The sequence below is a fragment of the Neomonachus schauinslandi genome, chromosome X (genome assembly GCF_002201575.2).
Source record: "Neomonachus schauinslandi chromosome X, ASM220157v2, whole genome shotgun sequence".
Lineage (NCBI taxonomy): Eukaryota > Metazoa > Chordata > Mammalia > Carnivora > Phocidae > Neomonachus > Neomonachus schauinslandi.
In genome coordinates, this window is record NC_058419.1 from 88,232,213 (window position 1) to 88,252,738 (window position 20,526).

A 20,526-nucleotide genomic window follows, 5' to 3' on the forward strand; every position below is an offset into this window, starting at 1 on the left:
ACTGACAGAGCCACTTTTGCTTCTTTAAAATTAGTATTTGCCTGGTATATCTTTTTCATATCTTTACTTTCAACTGACTTCTGTCCTTGAATTTGAAGTGAGTTCCCTGTGAACAGCGTATAGTTGGTCATGCTTTATAAATTCACTCTGCAAATCTCTGTCTTTTGATTAATGCATTTAGGTCATTTACATATAAGGTGATTATTGGTGTTAATGTTTATGTCTGTTTATGTATTTGTCTTTTCTGTTTCTTTCCTCATTTTCTCTTCTCTTCCCATGGGATACTGGAACTTTTTTTTTTTAGGATTCTATCTTGATTTATTTATAGTGTTTTTGAGTATATATGTTTAAAAAATTTTTTTTATTATGGAAGTATAGTTGACATGCAATGTTATATTAGTTTCTGGTGTACAGTATACTGACTAAGAGGTACAAATTTCCAGTTGTAAAATAAATAATGCACAGGGATGAAAAGTATAGCATAGGGAATATAGTCAATAATATTGTGATAATCGGGATGCCTGGGTGGCTCAGTTGGTTAAGTGTCGGCCTTTGGCTGAGGTCATGATCCCAGGGTTCTGGGATCGAGTCCCGTGTCAGGCTCCCTGCTCAGCCGGAAGCCTGCTTCTCCCTTGCCTGCTCTGCCGTCCGCTCCCCCTGCTTGTGCTCTACTCTCTCTCTCTGACAAATAAATAAAATCTTAAAAAAAATAATATTGTGATAACCTTGTATGGTGACCACACTTACTGTGGTGACAGTTACATGATATATAGAATTGTCAAATCACTATGTTGAGCGTTTCTCTTGGTATAGTTTACATAGTGGTTGTTCTGGATATTACAGTGTGTATATATGTGTGTGTGTGTGTGTGTGTGTGTGTGATTTCTATAGACTGTGGTATGTAGCTATCAGTGTTTTACTACTTCAAATGCAGCATGGAAACCTCACTTCTATTTAGGCCCCCTATACCTTTCCCACTTTTAAATATTATTGTCACAAGTATCTGATTATGTTACAATTTTTCCTTCAGTCTTTGCTTTTGTGGGATCAGGGACTGTTGATGCAGATTTTCAGATTCTAGTCCTAAAACACACTCAGCACAATTGCACAATCATTATCCCCTCCCACCCTAGGGCTTCTGTCATCCACTGTCCTCACAGCTATGGGACAAACCTGCCTCTGTCCCTGAAAGTCTTTAGCAGTTCACCAAGTATAGTTGGAAACTGTGCTGGCCTTGTATCTCACCCGTCTACTCTAACCTAAGATTTTTGAATCCGCGGCTATTACCCTGAGTGACCCGTAGTCCCTAAAGGCCACAGACTGCTGGGGGGAGAGGGAAGTCAGATGTGACTCTGTGGCCATCTTCTTTGACCCTCAGCTTGCATCAGATGCTATTCTAGCTGGTATGTTATTATAGGAGCACTGAACTTGGGCATTAGGAGCTCACGTCAACTGCCTACCCCTAGCATGCAGACGCACGCGCACACCCCCACCCACATGGTCATGAACCTCCATTCCATGAACAACTCCCTAGTTTTACCTTGAGGTAGACTTTCCTCCATAATATCCTTAAAGAAGGTACTAGGCCAGGTCACAAACTCCTGGTTTCCATCTCCAGATACATTGCCCGTGTGTATTCTGCTCACAGCTGCCTTTAGCTTTTCTATTCTTCTAGTCTTATCCAGTGGAACCAGTTGCTGCTCTTCATAAATTCAAGAATTAATCTCCAATAGATCCCTTAGGTCAGTGAAGGTGGTAAATTTTACTATTATTTGTGCTCAGAGTTTGAGAAGAGATTTATTTTTGTCAATGTATAAAGAAAATTACCCATTAGATCACTTACTCATCTTACTCCATTAAAAAACAACAACAGCATTCAAGCACAGCTTTTAGAATCTAAATGCATTAGTTTGTAATGCTTTTTACTGTGAATAATGGAATGCCTGACTGATAGAGGCTTAAAGAAGCAGGGATTTGGTTTTTTTCACCGAGCAGGAAGTCTGGAGGTAGGTGGCAACTGCCGTCCATTTAAAGGCTCAACTTTGTCTGAGCCAGCATTTCTGGGATCTTCCCCACCTTTCTGCTCATGATCCCAAGGTGGCTGCTGGGGCTCTAGGCATCATGTATGCATCTCAGGGCAGGAAGGGGTGAGCTAGGGGTGGTGGCACTTGTCCCTTGGCTCAAGTGGACAGAAGCCTTTTCCAGAATCCCAGAATGGACTTCTGAAAAGGAGGCTGAGGAAACAAGTGGAGTGTTTTGCCTTTTCTGGCTTCTAAATGGAGACCGGTGAGGGAGAAGCGATTTGGGAATGGGTGTACTGATCAGCTCCAGTGGGCCAGTGATTTTAACTGACTTTGGGGGGAAGACTTTAGAATTATTTTTATTGATTGGTGCTTTGAACTGAATTATTTAGAGAAAAAAAAATCAGAGTTTTTTGAGGAAGGGGCTGCACATCTCTTTAGATCTTATTGACATTTATTTTCCATTCCACTGATTTAAATACATTATTAAGTATATAAAACCAATCTTATTGTTATATTGAGCTGATGGCTGAGAATCATGAGCGTAACAATTTTTCAGGTTAGGTTTGGAAAGAGAAGAAAATTAGCTGAAAAAAATGTTTGAAGGCTTCTTTGACTTAGCTTTTTTATTTTTACATTTGGGCTTTCTTTTTGAGTGATTTAGCTTTATTAATAAGTAATGGTAGCTTTCATGCTCTTACAGTCCTGCACTCTAAGATCCCACTATACCTGAGGCAATTTTGTTGTTATTTTCTCTGGGAGATTCACAGCATTTACTAAGTGACTCCTTTGCTCTATAAAAGTACAGAAAAGAAGAAAAGAGAAAATGAATTCTTAAAATAAATATGATACGAAGGGAGGAAAGAAATTAAAAAAAAAAACAACAAAAACTGTTCATGGAACAGAAGCAAACTAGGCCCAAACTTGATTAACAGGAATATCTGAGAATGATAGTTTTAGGTAATTCTATATCCTATTTTCCATTAACCTCAAAACATAGTTAGAAAAGTAAGTTGTTGTGAACGTACATGGAAGTATTAAATATGAACTGGCTCTCTTCAGTCCTCGGGTGTCCAGTAATTGTTGGTAACTGGGAAGGGCTTTCTACAGTACTCTCGAATACCTGTTCTGCTTTTGAGGAGGGGGTGGTGGTATCTGCTATTAATTTTTAGGTCCCTTTATCTCATCTGTTCGTGGTCCTGGTGGTCATTTGCGTTAGTATATTTGTCAAAAGTAAAAGTATTAATTCAACCTTGGTGATGTAAACAAGGGGAGCTCAAGCACTTTTCTTGAAGAGGTACAAACAACACAAGGCCCCATGTTTATTTTTATTTTTTATTTTTTTAAGGATTTTATTTATTTATTTGACAGATAGAGACATAGTGAGAGAGAGAACAGAAGCAGGGGGAGTGGGAGAGGGAGAAGCAGGCTTCCCACCAAGCAGGGAGCCCGATGCGGGGCTCGATCCCAGGACCCTGGGACCATGACCTGAGCCGAAGGACTGAGCCACCCAGGCGCCCCAAGGCCCCATGTTTAAAGGCTCACATGTAGTTGAGTTTGTATCCTGGATGAGGCACTTAGTAAACTCACTGAGTGACCTTGGGCAAATAACACTCTCCCCCTGCCCTGTCTGAGTATCCTCATCTACAAAATGGGAATAATGACAAAGCATTCTCTGAGATTTGCTCTGAAATAAAAAGGATCGAATGCTTTTAAAGTGGTTCTAGGCTCCTAGCTAAGGGTGGCCCTCATGAGCTGTCAGCTTCTTACAAAGCACCTTACTCTTCCTTGCCTTTGTCATGGGGTTGTCAGCATCTGGGCTCCGCTGGGGCAGCCTAAAAAGAAACAGCGAGACTCTGATGTGCTGGAGCTCTGAAGGAGAGATGAGAAATGGATAAACAACTCCTGATGCTGATGACTAGAGCCTGCTTCTCAGTTGGGCTTAGCGTTATGGCTTCTGTAGTGGCCCTGACAATTCTCTGATTATACAGTAATCAGTCGGAGCAAGTGATAAAATTGCTCTTCCAATTTTTAGCAACAAGGAAGGGGGTGGTGGTGTCAGCTGTTAATTTGATATGAAACGTCAAGGGGAGTCTGGATCTGGCTGCCACGGTGGGACCCAGGGAGTTGAGACACCGAAGGAGCACTGTTTCCGGGGATAGTATATTCCTCACTTTGTCATTCACTAAGACAGTTGCCTAAGTAGGGACTGCGTCTGAGTACCATTTCACAGTCACTAGGGCAAGGGACAGGTTGACAGGTGGTCCTAGGAGATTAATGGCAAATCTCAAGCGCGCGCATGTGCACGTGCGCATGCGTGTGTGTCGGGAGGGGCAAACATTCAAAACAAGTGCCCTGTGGACTTTTACATAATATCCAACAAATCCTCAAGCAATTAGTTTCTAAGATGTACAATTGTGAATTGAAATTTCAAATTCACACTCTGATAGTACAGAAATGAATTTTACGTGCTATGCTGATGTGAATAACAATAGCAATCGGCGTTACTAAACTTTAAGGAAGCGTGTGTTTTGTTGTTTTGGATTTGAGTGTATGAATTCACAACCCACAAGCCAAGACTTTTGGAAAATTTTATTTAATATTCACTTTCATACTAAAAGTATTCTTTTTAAGAATTAGGTCTGGCTGATCTAATTGTATTTAGCAAAAGAATTGGAAGTCTTTGACAAGTATCTAGCTGGTACTCTTTGGATAGGAAGACGTAGTTCATCAATTTAGCTGGAACTTGATTGAACTACTTTCTGAATTTACCTATTGTAGTTTCTCAATTTTCACAGCATTGGTGGATCTTATGTTTAAAATAAAAGGCTCTGGGGGTGCCTGGGTGGTGTAGTCGGTTAAGTATCTTGGTTTCAGCTCCGGTTGTGATCTCGGGGTCGTGAGATAGAGCCCTGCGTCGGGCTCTGGGCTCTGCACTTAGCACGGAGTCTGCTCAGAGGGAGTCTCTCCCTCTCCCTCTGCTCCTAGCCCCCAGCACTCTCTCTCAAATTAAAAAAATAAATCTACAAAATAAAAGGCTCTGTGTTTTTGTATTCTTAGTCATTGTCACTAGCTGGACAAAAACATGCTAACAAGAGTTCATAGCAATTGTGTACGTGTATGTGTCTGGGGGTAGGCAGCAGGTCCACCTCTTCTGCCCTTTCCCTCTTCCCTTTGCTGCTGTGGTAGCGACCAGGAAAGGAAGGACTAGACTCTCTGAAAGTGCTTCAGGTTCAATCCACTGTTTTAGTCTCCTGCAGAAATACTGAAATGAGAAACTCAGCCCACACTGCTATGACCCTGCTTGGGAACTGCAGCAATATGTAGGCTAATGGGTCAGCTGATGGAAGTCCTTCATCCTTTTTATTCATTCATTTTCATTTTTTTTTAAAGATTTTATTTATTTATTTGACAGAGAGAAACACAGTGAGAGAGGGAACAGAAGCAGGGGGAGTGGGAGAGGGAGAAGCAGGCTCCCCGCCGAGCAGGGAGCCCCGAAGCGGGGCTCGATCCCAGGACCCTGAGATCATGACCTGAGCGGAAGGCAGACACTTAACGACTGAGCCACCCAGGCGCCCCTTTTCATTTTCATTTTTAAAAAAGATTTTATTGGGTGGGAGGTTGGGTTAGCCTGGGGATGGGTATTGAGGAGGGCACGTTCTGCATGGAGCACTGGGTGTTATGCACAAACAATGAATCATGGAACACTACATCTGAAACTAATGTAATGTATGGGGATTAACATAACAATAAAAAATTTAAAAAAAAGATTTTATTTATTTGAGAGAGAGAGCACGAGCAGGAGGAGGGTCAGAGGCAGAAGCAGACTCCTCGCTGAGCAGGGAGCCTGTCATGGGGCTTGATCCTGGGACTCCGGGATGAGGACCTGAGCTGAAGGCGGATGCTTAAGCAACTGAACCACCCAGGCGCCCCTCCTTCACCCTTTTTAGTGCTTTTCCTCTCCCATCTTCTGCTCCTCACCCCTTCCAAATTGGAAGTAAGGCTGGCATGAAACTTTCAAATCACCTCCCCTCACTCTTCCTTCGTTAACACATCCTATCACAGATGTTGGTTTCTTTACCCGAGGACTGCTATGGCAGTGCTACTCAAAGTATGGTGTGCATGTGTGACCCTGGCAGTCTTTAGAAGTTTATATGACAATTTGACATTGCCATGATATCCAAGGGTGTGATCGGTAGGCTTGTAAGTTCTTATGTCTTTGTATTTATTTCGATTTCTTATAATTTTTTGTATATTGCAAAAGTATCCGTCTGAAGTGAGTTTGGGAAAACCATCAAACTTGCCCTTCCTCAAAGATAGCTTGAGGGCCCCTGTCCTATATCTAGGATGCCCCTTCCTTCCCATTCTCATTGTGCCCCCCGTGTGCAGTGCTTTCTCATCTTGTCCTGCTCCATGCACTAGCAGCTTGCCGAGCCGGCCTGCCTCTCACGTCTCCTTCCAATCCATCTTTGTTGGTTTGTTTGTTCTTTAATGTCTGGCACAAAGAGGTGAATTCATTATATTCTTCCATTTCTGGCACAGTATCATCATTGACCTGTGCAAGGTCTCTCTCTTGTTTTATGTATTTTTATTCATCATCGTTCTTTATCCTTAATCTCATTCCTTTGCCACTTTATATAGGCTTCCATATAAATATCCCTGATGCACATTCTGGAATCTGTATGTGTCCTTACAAAATATGTAACACTGTGTGTGTGTGTATTTTTAAAAATACAAATGTATAATCATTTTTTTTCAAACAACAATGTTTGAAGGATTTGTGTTGCTGGATGTACATTTGGTGCTATGGACTGAAATGTGTCCTCCCCAGATTCAATCTGTGTTGAAGCCTCAACCCCCAATGTGATGGTATTTGGAGATGGGGCCTTGGGAGGTGATTAGGTTTAGAGGAGGTCATGAGGGTGGGGCCCCCATGATAAAATTAGTGCCCTTTTAAGAAGAGAGACCAGAGAGCTTGCTGTCTGTCTCACTGCCGTGTGAGGACACAGTGAGGAGTCAGCGGTCTGTAAGCAAAGAACAGAACCCTTCCTGGGTGACCAAATGGCTAGCAAGTTTATCTTGGACTTCCAAGCCTCTAGAACTGTGAGAAATAAATTTCTGTTGTTTAAACCACCCAGTCTGTGGTATTTTGTTATGGCAGCCTGAGCTAATGCATCTGGTTTATTGCTCGGTTTATTGCTTCAAGCAGAGAGGTGAAATTAACATCCACCATAGTGTACTTATCCATTAAACCATATTTTTTTGTTGATTTCATCAACATAGATATCTAGGTTGCCTCCAACTTCCCCAAAATACCATGACACACTCTCATACTTATCCACTTATTGGCTACTGTGAGAATTTCTCTGAGATACGTATCAAGGAGTGAGATTCTTAATTCTTGATTTTATTTTTATTTTTTAAAAAAATATTTATTTATTTATTTGAGAGAGAGAGAGTGAGAGTGAGCGAGCAGGAGTGTGGGAGAGGGGCAGAGTGAGAAGCAGACTCCCTGCCGAGCAGGGAGCCCAGCTCGGGGCCACGACCTGAGCCAAAGGCAGATGCTTAACCGACTGAGCCACCCAGGTGCCCCTTGATTCTTTTTTTTAAGGTTTTTATTTTAATTCCAGTTAACATGCAGTGTTATTATTTGTATGATATAGTGATTCAACACTTGCATAAATCACCCGGTGCCCATCAGGATAAGTGCCCTCCTTAATCCCCATCACCTATCCCCCCCCACCCCCCCATCTTCCCTCTGGTAACCATCAGTTTGTTCTCTATAGTTAAAAGTTGGTTTCTTCCTTTGTCTCTCTCATTTTTTCCCTTTGCTTGTTTGTTTTGTTTCTTAAATTCCACATAGGAGTGAAATCATATGGTATTTGTCTTTCTCTGACTGGCTTATTTTTCTTAGCATAATGCTCTCTAGTTCCATCCATGTCCTTGCAAATGGGAGATTCTTGATTCTTGAATCAAATCCCATTGCTTCCCAGAATGACCCTGTACTCTCTCATCCAAACAGCATTAGGGTTTCTGTTTTCCCACCTCCTCTCCAACTTTTCCTATTATCCAGTTTTCTAATTCTTGCCATTCTGATGACTATAAAATGGTTTTCAGTCCATCTGGGACACTGCCACTCCAGTCTTTGATTATATTTCATCCTTGCTCCAGGAGAGTTTCAGATGTATATGGTAGTTAAATGTGAGGCTTTCCATAATCTAGACCTCCTTACGTATTCTACTGTCTTACCCTCCTTCCAAAATTGAGCTTGTCCTTTTTTGTTAGACTCACTACTCTCCTGCCCCTCCCACTAGATGGTGTCAGCTCAGCTGCAGTGCGTCACTCGTAACTTTGTCCGGAACACCCTTGCGTGTCCTCTGCTGTCTGATTCATCCCGTTCCTCCCTGCCCAGGACAGTATCCATTTACCCACAGGACCTCAACACTACTCCTCCAGCCCGGCTGACCAGAGCTTAAGGTCACATGAACTTAAGTTCGGATGCAGGCTGCTGCACTATTTGCAGCATCCCTGTGGGTGTGCTAGTCTACCTCCCTCTCCCTGGGTTTCCTCACTGGTAAAGATGGCGGTAGTAAAACCTGTCAAATAGTTTGGTGATGGTGAAATGAGATAATGTACATAGTAAGTGCTCAGAAATGGTACCTATACTGTTTTCTAGTTTTCTGGTTGTTTTATGGATCTAAATCGTATCTCATCAGCAAGATTGTGGGTTTCTTTTCAGGGCAGGGGCTGAGTCTTACGCTTATTTTAACTAGTAAATCTGTCACGCAGCTCAGAATACAGATGCTTAGATGCTTAAGAAACATTTGTTGGTTTGACCTGAGGTGAGTTTGTGATTGTCTGAGATGACTTGTTTTATTTTATTTATTTTTATTTTTTTTCCCAAAGAGCGAATGCACAACCAGTTGTAATACACAATGTAAGGCGGAATGGGAAAAGAGCTGAAGGCGGGGGTGGGTATGTGCATGGAGGGCCGCAGGAACTCGGGGCCAGCTGAGATTACTTGCTTTAAAAGAGGGAACAGTGTTACCCAATTCTGCGTTACTCCACCATTCACTTTAAGCAACCCAACTTTGGCTTTGCTTTGGTGATTTGGGATTGACTTGTGGTAACCTGAATGTGTATGAGTGGCAGGGCAGTAGTGGGAGTTTGGTAGTGGTCATGACAATGGATTCCCCAAGGGACAGAGCCAGGCTGCGGCTCAGCATCCTAACCACCACCTCTGGCCTCTCCCTCATAGACTTTGAGCTGGGCTGTTCATCTGCACGGGGCAGCTGTTGTGGCCTTGGCCACCCTGGGTGGGGCCGCTCAGGCCCTTCCTGATTCTTCCAGGCTGCCTTCATTACAAGAGGAAACTAGGTCTTTTCTTTTCTTTCTAATATTAAGTATTTTATTTTTTACTTTTATTGAGGTATAACTGACGCATTTTATTCGTTTTGGGTGTACAAATGGTTCTGTATTTGTATATATTGCAAGATGATTACCACAATAAGTCTAGCTAGCATCTGTCACACACATAGATAGAATTTTTTCTTCTTGTGATGAGAACTTCTTTTTAAGTTTAGATTCAATTAGCCAACGTATAGTACATTAGTTTCAGATGTAGTGTGCCATAATTCATCAGTTACGTAGAACACCCAGTGCTTGATGAGAACTTTGAAGATTTACTCTCTTAGCACCTTTCAAATAATACAGTACAATATTAACTATAGTCACCATGTTGTACATTACATCCTAGGACTTATTTATTTCATAACTAGATATTTATACCTTTTGACCCCTTCACCCTTTCCCCCCTCCCACCCCTCCCTCTGGCAACCCCCAGTCTGTTCTCTTCATCTGTGAGCCTGTGGTTTTGTTTTGTTTTTTTAAGATTCTACATGTAAGTGAGATCAGATGATATTTATCTTTCTCTGTCTTATTTCACTTAGCATAATGCCCTCAAGGTCCATCCATGTTGTCACAAATGGCAAGATTTCATTCTTTTTTTATGACTGCATAATATTCCGTGTGTGGGTGTGTTTGTGTGTGTGTGTGTGTGTCATGTTTTTTTTATCCATTGACTCATGGGTGGACACTTAGGATTTTTATCATGTCTGAGAAGCTATTGTAAGTAATGCTGCAGTGAACAAAGAGGTGCATATATCTTTTTGAGTGATGTCTTCTTAGGATAAATACCCAGAGGACTTGCTGGATTGTGTGGTAGTTCTATTTGTAATATTTTCAGGACCCTCCATACTGTCTTCCCCAGTGGCTGCACCAATTTTCACTCCCACCAACAGTGCACGAGGGCTCCCTTTTCTCCGCATGCTCACCAACACTTCTTATGTCTTCTCTTTTTGAACAATAGCTGTTCTAACGGGCGTGAGGTAATATCTCAGTGGGCTTTTGATTTGCATTTTCCTGATGCTGAGTGCTGTTGAGCCATTTGTGTGTCGTCTTTAGAAAAATATCTGTTCAGATCCTCTGCCCATGTTTTTCATTGTATTGTTTGTTTTTGTGCTCTTGAGTTGTAGGAGTTCTTCATGTATTTTGGATATTAGCCCCTTATCAGATAGAAGGCTGGCAAATATTTCCTCCCGTTCAGTAGGTTGCCTCAAAATGAGGTCTTTTCAGACCTCCTCTCAGATTTCCCTGCATCATGCTTTTGCAAAAGGCTATTGCCCTGACAAAATGTTAAACCTCCAGTGACAAATTCAGGGTAATGGTTACTGCTGGAGAGGCAGGGAGGGGCGTGAGAGAGGGCTTCATTGCAATCTGAGTTGTTTTATTTTTTTATTCAGGGCTGTGGACGGATGTTCATGATATATGGTATATACTGCAAAAAATATTTACATTTGTTATATATATATTTATTATTTATATTTAGTTCCTTGTGCACAGGGGCAAAGGATATTTGGAAATGGACTTGCTAGGCCAGAGGGCATCCACACTTCTCACTTTCCTGGGTATTGCTGGATTTCTCTTCAGAGGGACTGTCTCTTTAATTCCCCATAGCAGTGCACGCGAGCTGACGTTGGCCCACATCTTTGCCAACCCTTGGTAGTATCATCCAGGCTTTTCTCTCTCTGCCCAGATCCCCAGGAAAGACAGGAGGGGAATGAGGGAGAGGAACGGCAAGGTTTTAAAATTAGGAAGAGGGCGCCTGGGTGGCTCAGTCGTTAAGCTTCTGCCTTCGGCTCAGGTCATGGGATCGAGCCCCGCATCGGGCTCCCTGCTCCGTGGGGAGCCTCCTTCTCCCTCTCCCACTCCCCCTGCTTCTGTTCCCTCTCACGCTGTGTCTCTCTTTGTCAAATAAAGAAATAAATCTTTAAAATAAAATAAAATAAAATTAGGAAGAGAATGTCAGCTCTGAGGAATTTCCTGTTAACATTTATTTTAATGAGGAAAAGATTTTATTTTCTGTGTTGGTGCAAATAACATTTAGACTTATGTGGGAAAACTGTTAACATTTTTACTCTGAAGTAGAGGACTTCCCCCCCCCCCCGCCCCATTTGCTTTCTTGGCAAATAAGTAGAATAGACCAATTAGCAAGCTAATGTTCTAAATGTTCACTTGCAGTAATAGTTATTTTTAACTGTTTTAAATAGCATGGAGCATTGGGTTTATTCTTAATGCTTTTCAAAGTTTTGAATTTGCTAAAATGAATTGAATCTAAAATGTGACAGCTTTATGGATAGAGATTGATCATAATTATTTGCCACTCAAAGGTGCATTTTGTAATGGGAAAAATAAACTGGGGGGGGAATGTGTTTACCCTTTAAAAAACGAGTAAGACAGACACAAAGAGTAACTTCAGCCATTTTATGTTGTCGCTTGCATTCATAGGTGGGAAAGGAGAAGTTCCACAAATCTCAACATTGGGGCTTTTGCAACAATGTGAGCATGCTGGTGAGTGAAGATAAACCCGGAATTGGTGGAGAACTGCTTCTTGGGCAAAAGATGAAGCCGAAATACAGTGAATTTCCTAAAGGAATGGGAAGTGATGCGCCATCCTGGGTAGCTTTTGATAAGCAGGTAAGTCCCATGACACTGGGAAAAAATGAAATCGTAAAATGTGACATGTATGTTATAGTGTATTTGAGAAAACGCGAGTCCTCAATGTAAATGTTCAGGCTCGTTCTTTTGAAAAGACACACTGCAGAAGAAAAGTACCCTACAGCTCCTGTTTCTGACCAGGCCCACTGGTTGCAGGACACCGAATGTTTATCTTTCTTGGCTAATGCTTACCAACCTTTCTCTCTTCTCCTCCTCTGGACAGGATAATCTGTCCTCCTATAGACCCTTAGAGTCTGGTCAGAGTGTCACTTTTGGCTTTGTGAGTTGCCATTAACGAAATCATGTTGTCTGATTTGGAACATGCCATTAAATAGCAACAGAAAGATGTCTTCTCTTTTCTGCATCCTAATCATGGTTCCCCATCCCTGAGAACCAAAGGGTGACATGGCATGAATTGTAGAAGTGAAGGAAAGAGGTGCCGTTATTAGACAAGATTCTGAACTTAACGTATATGTTTGTGCACAGAACACACACATATCATGGCGAATTGATAATTGAAAAAGGTAATCCATTTGAATATCTTAAAAAGGGACTTAAGACCAAAGGGAAGAAAAACGCAGGGTGACCAGTTATTTCCCTTAAGATAGCAGAATGGGTATGTTTTGGTTTTGAGATAACCCTGTATCATGGCCTCATGTTCTGTTCTCCAAAAAGGAACCTATTACTAGATTATTTAGGTTCTGTAATTAAAAAATAATTCAGGACTGTGGGTCACCTGGGTGGCTCAGTTGAGTGTCCGACTCTTGGTTTCGGCTCAGGTTGTGATCTCAGGGTCGTGGGATCTAGCCCTGTGTCGGGCTCCGTGCTGAGTGGGGGAGTCTGCTTGGGATTCTCTCCCTCTCCCTCTGCCCCCCTACCCTGCTCGAGCACATGCGTGGTCTCTCTTGTTCTCTCTTTCTAAAATAAATTTAAAAAAAAATAATTCAGGACTAGATAAAGAATTCAAACCTTAATACCCTAAGTTTACCAGGTGGTTTTTAGCAGCTTTAGCATGGATTAGTTGGCAATACTTGGATTCCAATTAAATGTCTTCAAATTTGGTAGAAGTGACATATTCTGTGTCATCTGTGTTCAGGTTGATCAATTAGAGCGTATATATTTTTTGAAGCCCAGTTCTGACACTTATGGAGATCTAACAGACTTCAGGGAAGCTTCTTTCCAGGGAAACCATCTCTACTTTGAACATGGACCATTATTTCTCTCTCTCATTCTCTTTAAAAAATGTTTTTAAGATTATTTTCAGTACCTGGCCCAATGTTGGACCCAGAGTTCAGAAGCAATTTCTGGGCTAGCTTACTTGGCTGGATCATGCATGGTTTCCTGTTAATATCAATCTTATAGGTGTTTGCACATCATCATTCTAGAATATTTAATTTGCAAGGGACAAAGAAAAGTTCTATTTTTTACTTCTTGTGTCAAAAAGAGGGTATTGACAATAGATTAATCCACTACTGAATAAGTAATGTTGGAGGTGACAATATATTAAACTATTCTCTTGCACTGAAAGTTGAAAATTCATTTTATTTCATGTTTTTCTCAATATTTAATATGTGCCTTTCAAACCTATTTTGCAGCCCTTTAATTACTTACAAAATTATGTAGAATATTTCATGAAGTTGGAATGATTTTAGCTTCAAACTACCTGAGAAAATGAAGAGCTTGCTCGTTTTAGGCCTAACTAAATGCAACATAATTCTTTCAGTTATTTTGTTGGTCAACTTCAATTAAATATTCATTGAGCTTTAAATGAGACACTAAGACTATGAAATATTTACGTGCTCTGATGAGATTGTGAACTACAGACTGGATCCTGGTTAATACCCAGAGCAAATTATAAAGCGCTTTCCCCATTCGTGGTTCAACAAAACAACACCTGTTAATCATTTTTCTTAACTCATTGCCAGTTCTCTAATAGCTTTTAATTATAGCAGTGTATCTAGGATTATATATTCTCAAACAGTACAAGATAGAAATAAAGGCAGTTCTTTGGAAAGTGTATCAAAATCTAATATTTGTAATAGATGCCCCTGGTGCCTACCCAGATCCACATTAAGGATGGGGCACCCAGCTCCCCCACATGCAGCACGTGCTTTGGCACACAGCTCACACCCGTAACCCTCTATGGAGTGTTGTTCTTGGCCGATGGGCATCGCATTACCCAGAGAAACCTGGACGGTTGCACTGGACCCATCACCACAAGAAGAGGTGGCAAAAGGCTCAGTGATTTGTCAAGGGTAAAAAGCTGAGCTTCTTCAAGGCTGGACAACTCTGTATCGTGAATTTCGGCTCATAGCCGCTTGTGCGTCAGGTCCAGGCAAAACTTTACATGAGATTGTATCCTTGCTTGGCTCATTTCCCTTCCCTTGGGTGCTCCCCTCACTCCTTACAAGTTTCTCCTAAGAGTGTGCCCTTGGGGGCGCCTAGGTGGCTCAGTCAGTTGAGCGTCCTGCTCTTGGTTTCAGCTCAGGTCATGGTCCCGCGGTCCTGGGATCCAACCCCGCGTCGGGCTCTGTGCTCAGTGCTGAGTTTGCTTCAGATTCTCGTTCCTTCGCCCTCTGCTCCTCCCCTGCTTGCTCATGCTCTCTCTCTCTCTCAAATAAATAAACAAAATCTTAAAAAAGAAAGAAAAGAGTATGCCCTTCATAAATCACATGCACCTAAATCCCTCTTCCAGGCCTTGCTTCCATGGAGCTCAACCTAAGACAACAGTCTGGGTTTTATCCGTAATTCTAAAAGTGACCATAAAAATGCTCTGCCCAGGCAGACCATCAGATCCCAAGCAGAGAAGAGGCTATTTGCAATCACCAAGAAGAGCCGGCATTTACTATCCTGCATGGCCCCCATGGCAGACATTTCTAGCTGTTTATCTTTCATTCACTTTCCCCTTCATTCTTACAGAGGGAACACCAGTGTTATTGTGGCGGGAGCTGTGCCCATTGAAAAGTGTTCCACTGCCCAGGCTCCTTTGCAGCTAGGGGCTGGCCAGGTGATTCACTTCTGGCCATTGATATATGGGTAAAGGTTTATTGGGTAGGTCTCCTGGGAGAGTTTTTTTTTTCTAATTAAAAGAGGCTTGGCTGATAATGTTTTTCCCGCACTTTGCTCTACCTTTGTTTTTCTGTCTGGAACTAGGATGTGATCCTGCAGCCATCTTGGGAGAGCCGTGCTGGCAACCCAGAGCCCCTGGGCTGCCTCTCTCTGGACTTCCTTGTTCTATGAGAAAAATCAGCCCCCATTTCAGAGGTTCTCTGAACCCAGGGAGGCCTTTGGAAATGTGTGCAGGTGTTCTGGGTTGTCACAGTGACGGGACTAGGTCGAGGCAAGTGAGGCCCTTAACATGAGGGCACAACTTAACGGGGCGCCCCGAACCTCAGTACTCAAACCAGATAGTATTTTAATGAACTATCTACAAGAATCAAAATTAATGCCAACACTCATGGTGACCGAACTAGCAATATTTTAAATAAAGTCAGGATCAATGAATTGCCATGCTGGGCCACTTCGGAGGCTGAGGCAAAAGGAAAAAAAATCAGTAACACTGATTCCATCTTTATTTAACATTTTTGGAATTTTTATGTGTTGTTTCCCAAGGATTGTTTGCATTCATTTGGATGCTTTAAATTGCCTTGCCCTAGGGCAATGCCCAGTCTGAGGTGTCTCTGCTGTTGAGTAGCTGGGGTCCAGCTGTGTATTTTACATCCTGCCATGTGGGGGGGGGGCACCCTAGACTGGGGAGAATGTCCTCCCTAAAATGCCAGTCCCGCTGCCATTTGGAAACACATTCCTACTGGCCCTGGGAGGATTTATGCCTACGGCCAGTTTTGCGTGATACTGCATCCGCCCCGCTCCCCCCAAGACTAGTTATTTCATCAAATTCACTTGAATACAGGCAAGCACATATTCACTCACACCAGTTAGTTCCAGTCATCATCCCAGCACGTCTGTGAGGAAGAAGGAAGTGTGCGTGATTGTTCCCACTCTGTAAGTAAGGAGTCGTTGGTAGGAAGTGGGGCAGGGACCAGGGTTCAGAGGCTGTGTGTTGGGAGGCACTGGAACTAACCTTCTGTGTGACTGTGGCTTTAGTCACTTTCCCTCCCTGAGCCTCAGTTACCTGGCCCGTAATGAGGGCCTCGGCTGGCTGATCTCAAAAGTCCTTTTACCGCTAGTAGTCTATGCTTCAGACTTTGGTCTTAGTGGATGACATTTAGTCTGTGACTAAAGGCAAATTCTGCTTGTTCATCCTAGAACGGAGCCCCAGATCCTGGATTTCCTGGCCTTGGGGTTCTTTCTGATTACACCAGGTACCTACATTATTAGTTGAAATTTGACACTGAGCAGTTTATGATATGCTGCTGTTACTGTATCTGATCTGTCATTAGCCGCTTTTATAAAAAGACGAGTTCGAAATACCCAAATAACTGAATGTTTTTATATGACTTTTATCTGGATGTTAAGTACCATTTGCATTGACTCTATAATTATGCTCTCATTTCTTTCATTTGGCAGTGGCTCCTAGTTAGCCTAATTTGTTTGCTATTTTGCAAATAACTCTATTATAGTAAATGGCAGGATAAAGGTTGATCCTATGGGGTATGCATGCATTTAAAAATATTATTTCATTTTTTCCATCTATTGTAAACATAATAATTATAATCAGAACTACTGGCCACAGAATTAGAATTGTAATCACTTTGCATTCATTGATATTGGGTTTGTGGTAAGCTGATTATGTAGTACTGTGTGAATCTTTATGCTTTGAACAATATAAACATAAATTTTTAAAACATAATTTGATCTCTTGGGACACCTTGGTTTTTTAAAAGAGTTTAAAAAAAATTTGGTTTGAAGATTTTATTTATTTGTCCGAGAGAGAGAGAGTGAACGAGCACAAGCAGGGGGGGAGCAGCAGGCAGAGGGAGAAGCAGACTCCCCGCGGAGCAGGGAGCCCGATGCGGGACTCGATCCCAGGACCCTGGGATCATGACCTGAGCCGAAGGCAGATGCTTAACCGACTGAGCCACCTAGGCATCCCTAAAAGTTTTAAAGTTTTTATTTATTTTTTGTTGATGTGTAGTTGACATACAATGTTTTGTTAGTTTTGGGTTTACAACATAGTGATTCAACAATTATATATATTAGGAAGTGATCATGATAAATCTAGCTACCATTTGTCACCATACAAAGTTGTTACAATATTATTAACTATGCTGTACATTTGCATCCCTGTGTCTTATTTATTTTATAACTGGGAGTTTGTACCTTTTAACCCACTTTCTTTATTTTGCCCATCCCTCTACCCCCTCCCCTCTGGCAACCACTGGATTGTTCTTTTTGTCTATGAGTCTATTTCTGTTTTGTATTGTTTGTTGATTTGTTTTGTTTTTCAGATTCCACATAGAAATGAAGTCATACAGTAATTGTCTTTCTCTGACTTATTTCATTTAGCATAATGCCCTCTAGGTTCATCCATGTTGTTGCCAGTGGCAAAATCTCCTTTTCTATGCTGAATAATATTCCATTGCATATGTATATATGGCATCTTCTTTATCCATTCACCCACTGGTAAACATTTAGGTTGCTTCCATATCTTGACTATTCTGAATAATGCTGCAGTGAACATGAGGGTGCATATAGGTTCAGGTTAATATCTAGAAGGTTCTTCAGGTTAATATCTAGAAGTGGAATTGCTGGATCATATGGTCGTTTTATTTTTAATTTTTTGAGACACCTCTATGCTGTTTTTCATAGTGCTGCACCATTTTGCATTCCCACCAACAGTGCACGAGGGTTCCCTTTTCTCCATATCCTCACCGACACTTGTTATTTCTTGTCTTTTTGACAGTAGCCATTCTGACAGGTGTGAAGTGATATCTCACTGTGGTTTTGATTTGTGTCTCCCTGATGAGTTAAGTTGAGAATTTTTTCATTTGTCTGTTGGCCATCTATATGCTTTCTTTGGAGAAGTCTGTTCAGGTCCTCTGCCCATTTTTACGTTGGATTATTTGTTTTTAATAATGAGTTGTGTGAGGTTTTTTTTAATATACTTTGGATATTAACCCCTTATCAGTTACATTATTTGTAAATATCTTCTCTCATTCAATAGTTTGCCTTTTGTTTTGTTGATGGTCTCCTTCACTGTGCAAAAGCTTTTTAGTTTTATGTGGTTCTATTTGTTTATTTTTGCTTTTGTTGCCTTTGCCTGAGGAAACCCATTCAAAAAAATATTGCTCAGACTGATGTGGAAGAACTTACTGCCTATGTTTTCTTCTAGGATTTTTATGGTTTCTGGTCTCACATTTAAGTCTTTAATCCACTTTGAGTTTATTTTCATATATGGCATAAGAAACTGGTCCAGCTTCATTCTTTTGTATGTTGCTGTCCAGTTTTTCCATCACCATTTATTGAAGAGACTGTCTTTTTCCCATTGGCTATTCTTGCCTCCTTTGCTGAAGATTAATTGACTATATAAGCATGGGTTTATTTTTGGATCTGTTCTTTTCCATTGATCTATGTGTCTGTTTTTGTGCCAGTACCATACTGATTACTATAGCTTTGTAATATAGTTTGAAATCATGGAGCATGATACCTCCAGCTTTGTTTTTCTTTCTCAAGATTGCTTTGGTTAATCAGGGTCTTTTGTGATTCCATACATATTTTAGGATTATTCTATTTTTGTGAAAAATGTACCATTGGTATTTTGACGGGAATTGCATTGCATCTATAGATTGTTTTGGGTAGTATGGACATTTTAAAAATATGTATTCTTCCAATTCATGATCGTGGTATGTTGTTTCATTTATTTGTGTCATCTTCAGTTTCTTTCATCAGTGTCTTACAGTTTTCAGGGTGTAGGTCTTTTACCTCCTAGGTTAAATTTATTTCTAAGTATTTTTTTTTAAATTAAGTTTTTAACCTTAATTCCAGTGTAGTTAACATACAGTATTATATTCATTTCAGGTGTACAGTGTAGTGATTTAACAATTCTATACATTACTCAGTGCTCATCACGATGAGTGTACTCTTTTTTTTTTTTTTTTTTTAAGTAGGCTTCAGGCCCAGTGTGGAGCCCAGTACGGGGCTTGAACTCACAACACTGAGATTAAGACCTGAGCTGAGATCAAGTGTCAGACACTTAACCGACTAAGCTACCCAGGTGCCCCATGATGAGTGTACTCCTTAATCCCCAGGGTTTTCTATGTAAAATATAATGTCTGCAAATAGTAGTAGTTTTAATTCTTCCTTTCTAATTTGGATGCCTTTTATTTCTTTTTCTTGCCCAATTGCTCCAGCTAGGATTTCTGATACTATGTTGAATAGAAGAGGCAAGAGTGAGCATTCTTGTGTTGCTACTGAGGAAAAGCTTTCAGCTTTTCACCATTGGGTATGTTAGCTGTGGGTTTGTCATATATGGCCTTTAATATGGTGTATCATGTTGATTGATTTGTGGATACTGAACCATCCCTGGACAAAATCCCACTTGATCATAGTGTATGATCCTTTTAATGTATTGTTGAATTCTGTTTGCTGATATTTTGTTGAAGATTTTTGCATTTATGTTTATCAGGGATATTGGCCTGTAATTTTTTTTCTTTTTTGTGGTGTCTTTGGTTTTGGTAGCAGGGTAATGCTGGTTTGAATGAGTTTGGAACTGTTTCTTTTTTTTTTTTAATTTTATTTTTTTATGTTATGTTAATCACCATACATTACATCATTAGTTTTTGATGTAGTGTTCCATGATTCATTGTTTGCGTGTAACACCCAGTGCTCCATTCAATACGTGGCCTCTTTAATACCCATCACCAGGCTAACCCATCCCCCCACCCCCTCCCCTCTAGAACCCTCAGTTTGTTTCTCAGAGTCCATAGTCTCTCATGGTTCATCTCTCCCTCTGATTTCCCCCTTTCATTTTCCCTTCCTACTATCTTCTTTTTTTTTTTTAACATATAATGTATTACTTGTTTCAGAGGTACAGTGTTTCTTCTTCAAATTTTTGGAATAGTTTGAGGATAAGTATTAACTCTTTTAAAAAAAAGATTTTTTTTTTAATTCATTTATTTGAAACAGAGTGTGAGAGAGAGAGAGAGAGCATGACTGGGAGGTAGGGGCAGAGGGAGAGGGAGAAACAGACTCCTTGCTCAGCAGGGAGCCTGACACAGGACTCGATCCCAGGACCCTGGGATCTTGACCTGAGCTGAAGGCAGATGCTTAACTGACTGAGCCACCCAGGCACCCCTTAACTCTTCTTTAAATGTTTGGTAGAATTAACCTGGGAAGCCATGTGGTCCTGGACTTTTGTTTGTTGGGAGGTTTTTTCTGTTTTGTTTTGTTTTTTACTGATTCAATTTCATTACTAGTAATTGGTCTGTTCAGATTTTCTATTTCTTTTTGATTCAGTCTTGGAAGATTGTATGTTTTAGGAATTTATCTG

At 41.1% G+C, this 20,526-nt stretch overlaps 1 protein-coding gene across 1 annotated transcript in view; it reads left to right on the plus strand.

Moving 5' to 3' along the window:
* The window catches only part of EFHC2 (EF-hand domain containing 2), a 191,353-nt gene that overhangs the window by 16,897 nt on the left and 153,930 nt on the right, over nucleotides 1-20,526 (plus strand). Inside the window, exon 2 of the mRNA XM_021681492.1 lies at nucleotides 11,868-12,056. Within this exon, the coding sequence (XP_021537167.1) occupies nucleotides 11,868-12,056 (189 nt within the window). The remainder of the gene's footprint in view (nucleotides 1-11,867; nucleotides 12,057-20,526) is intronic.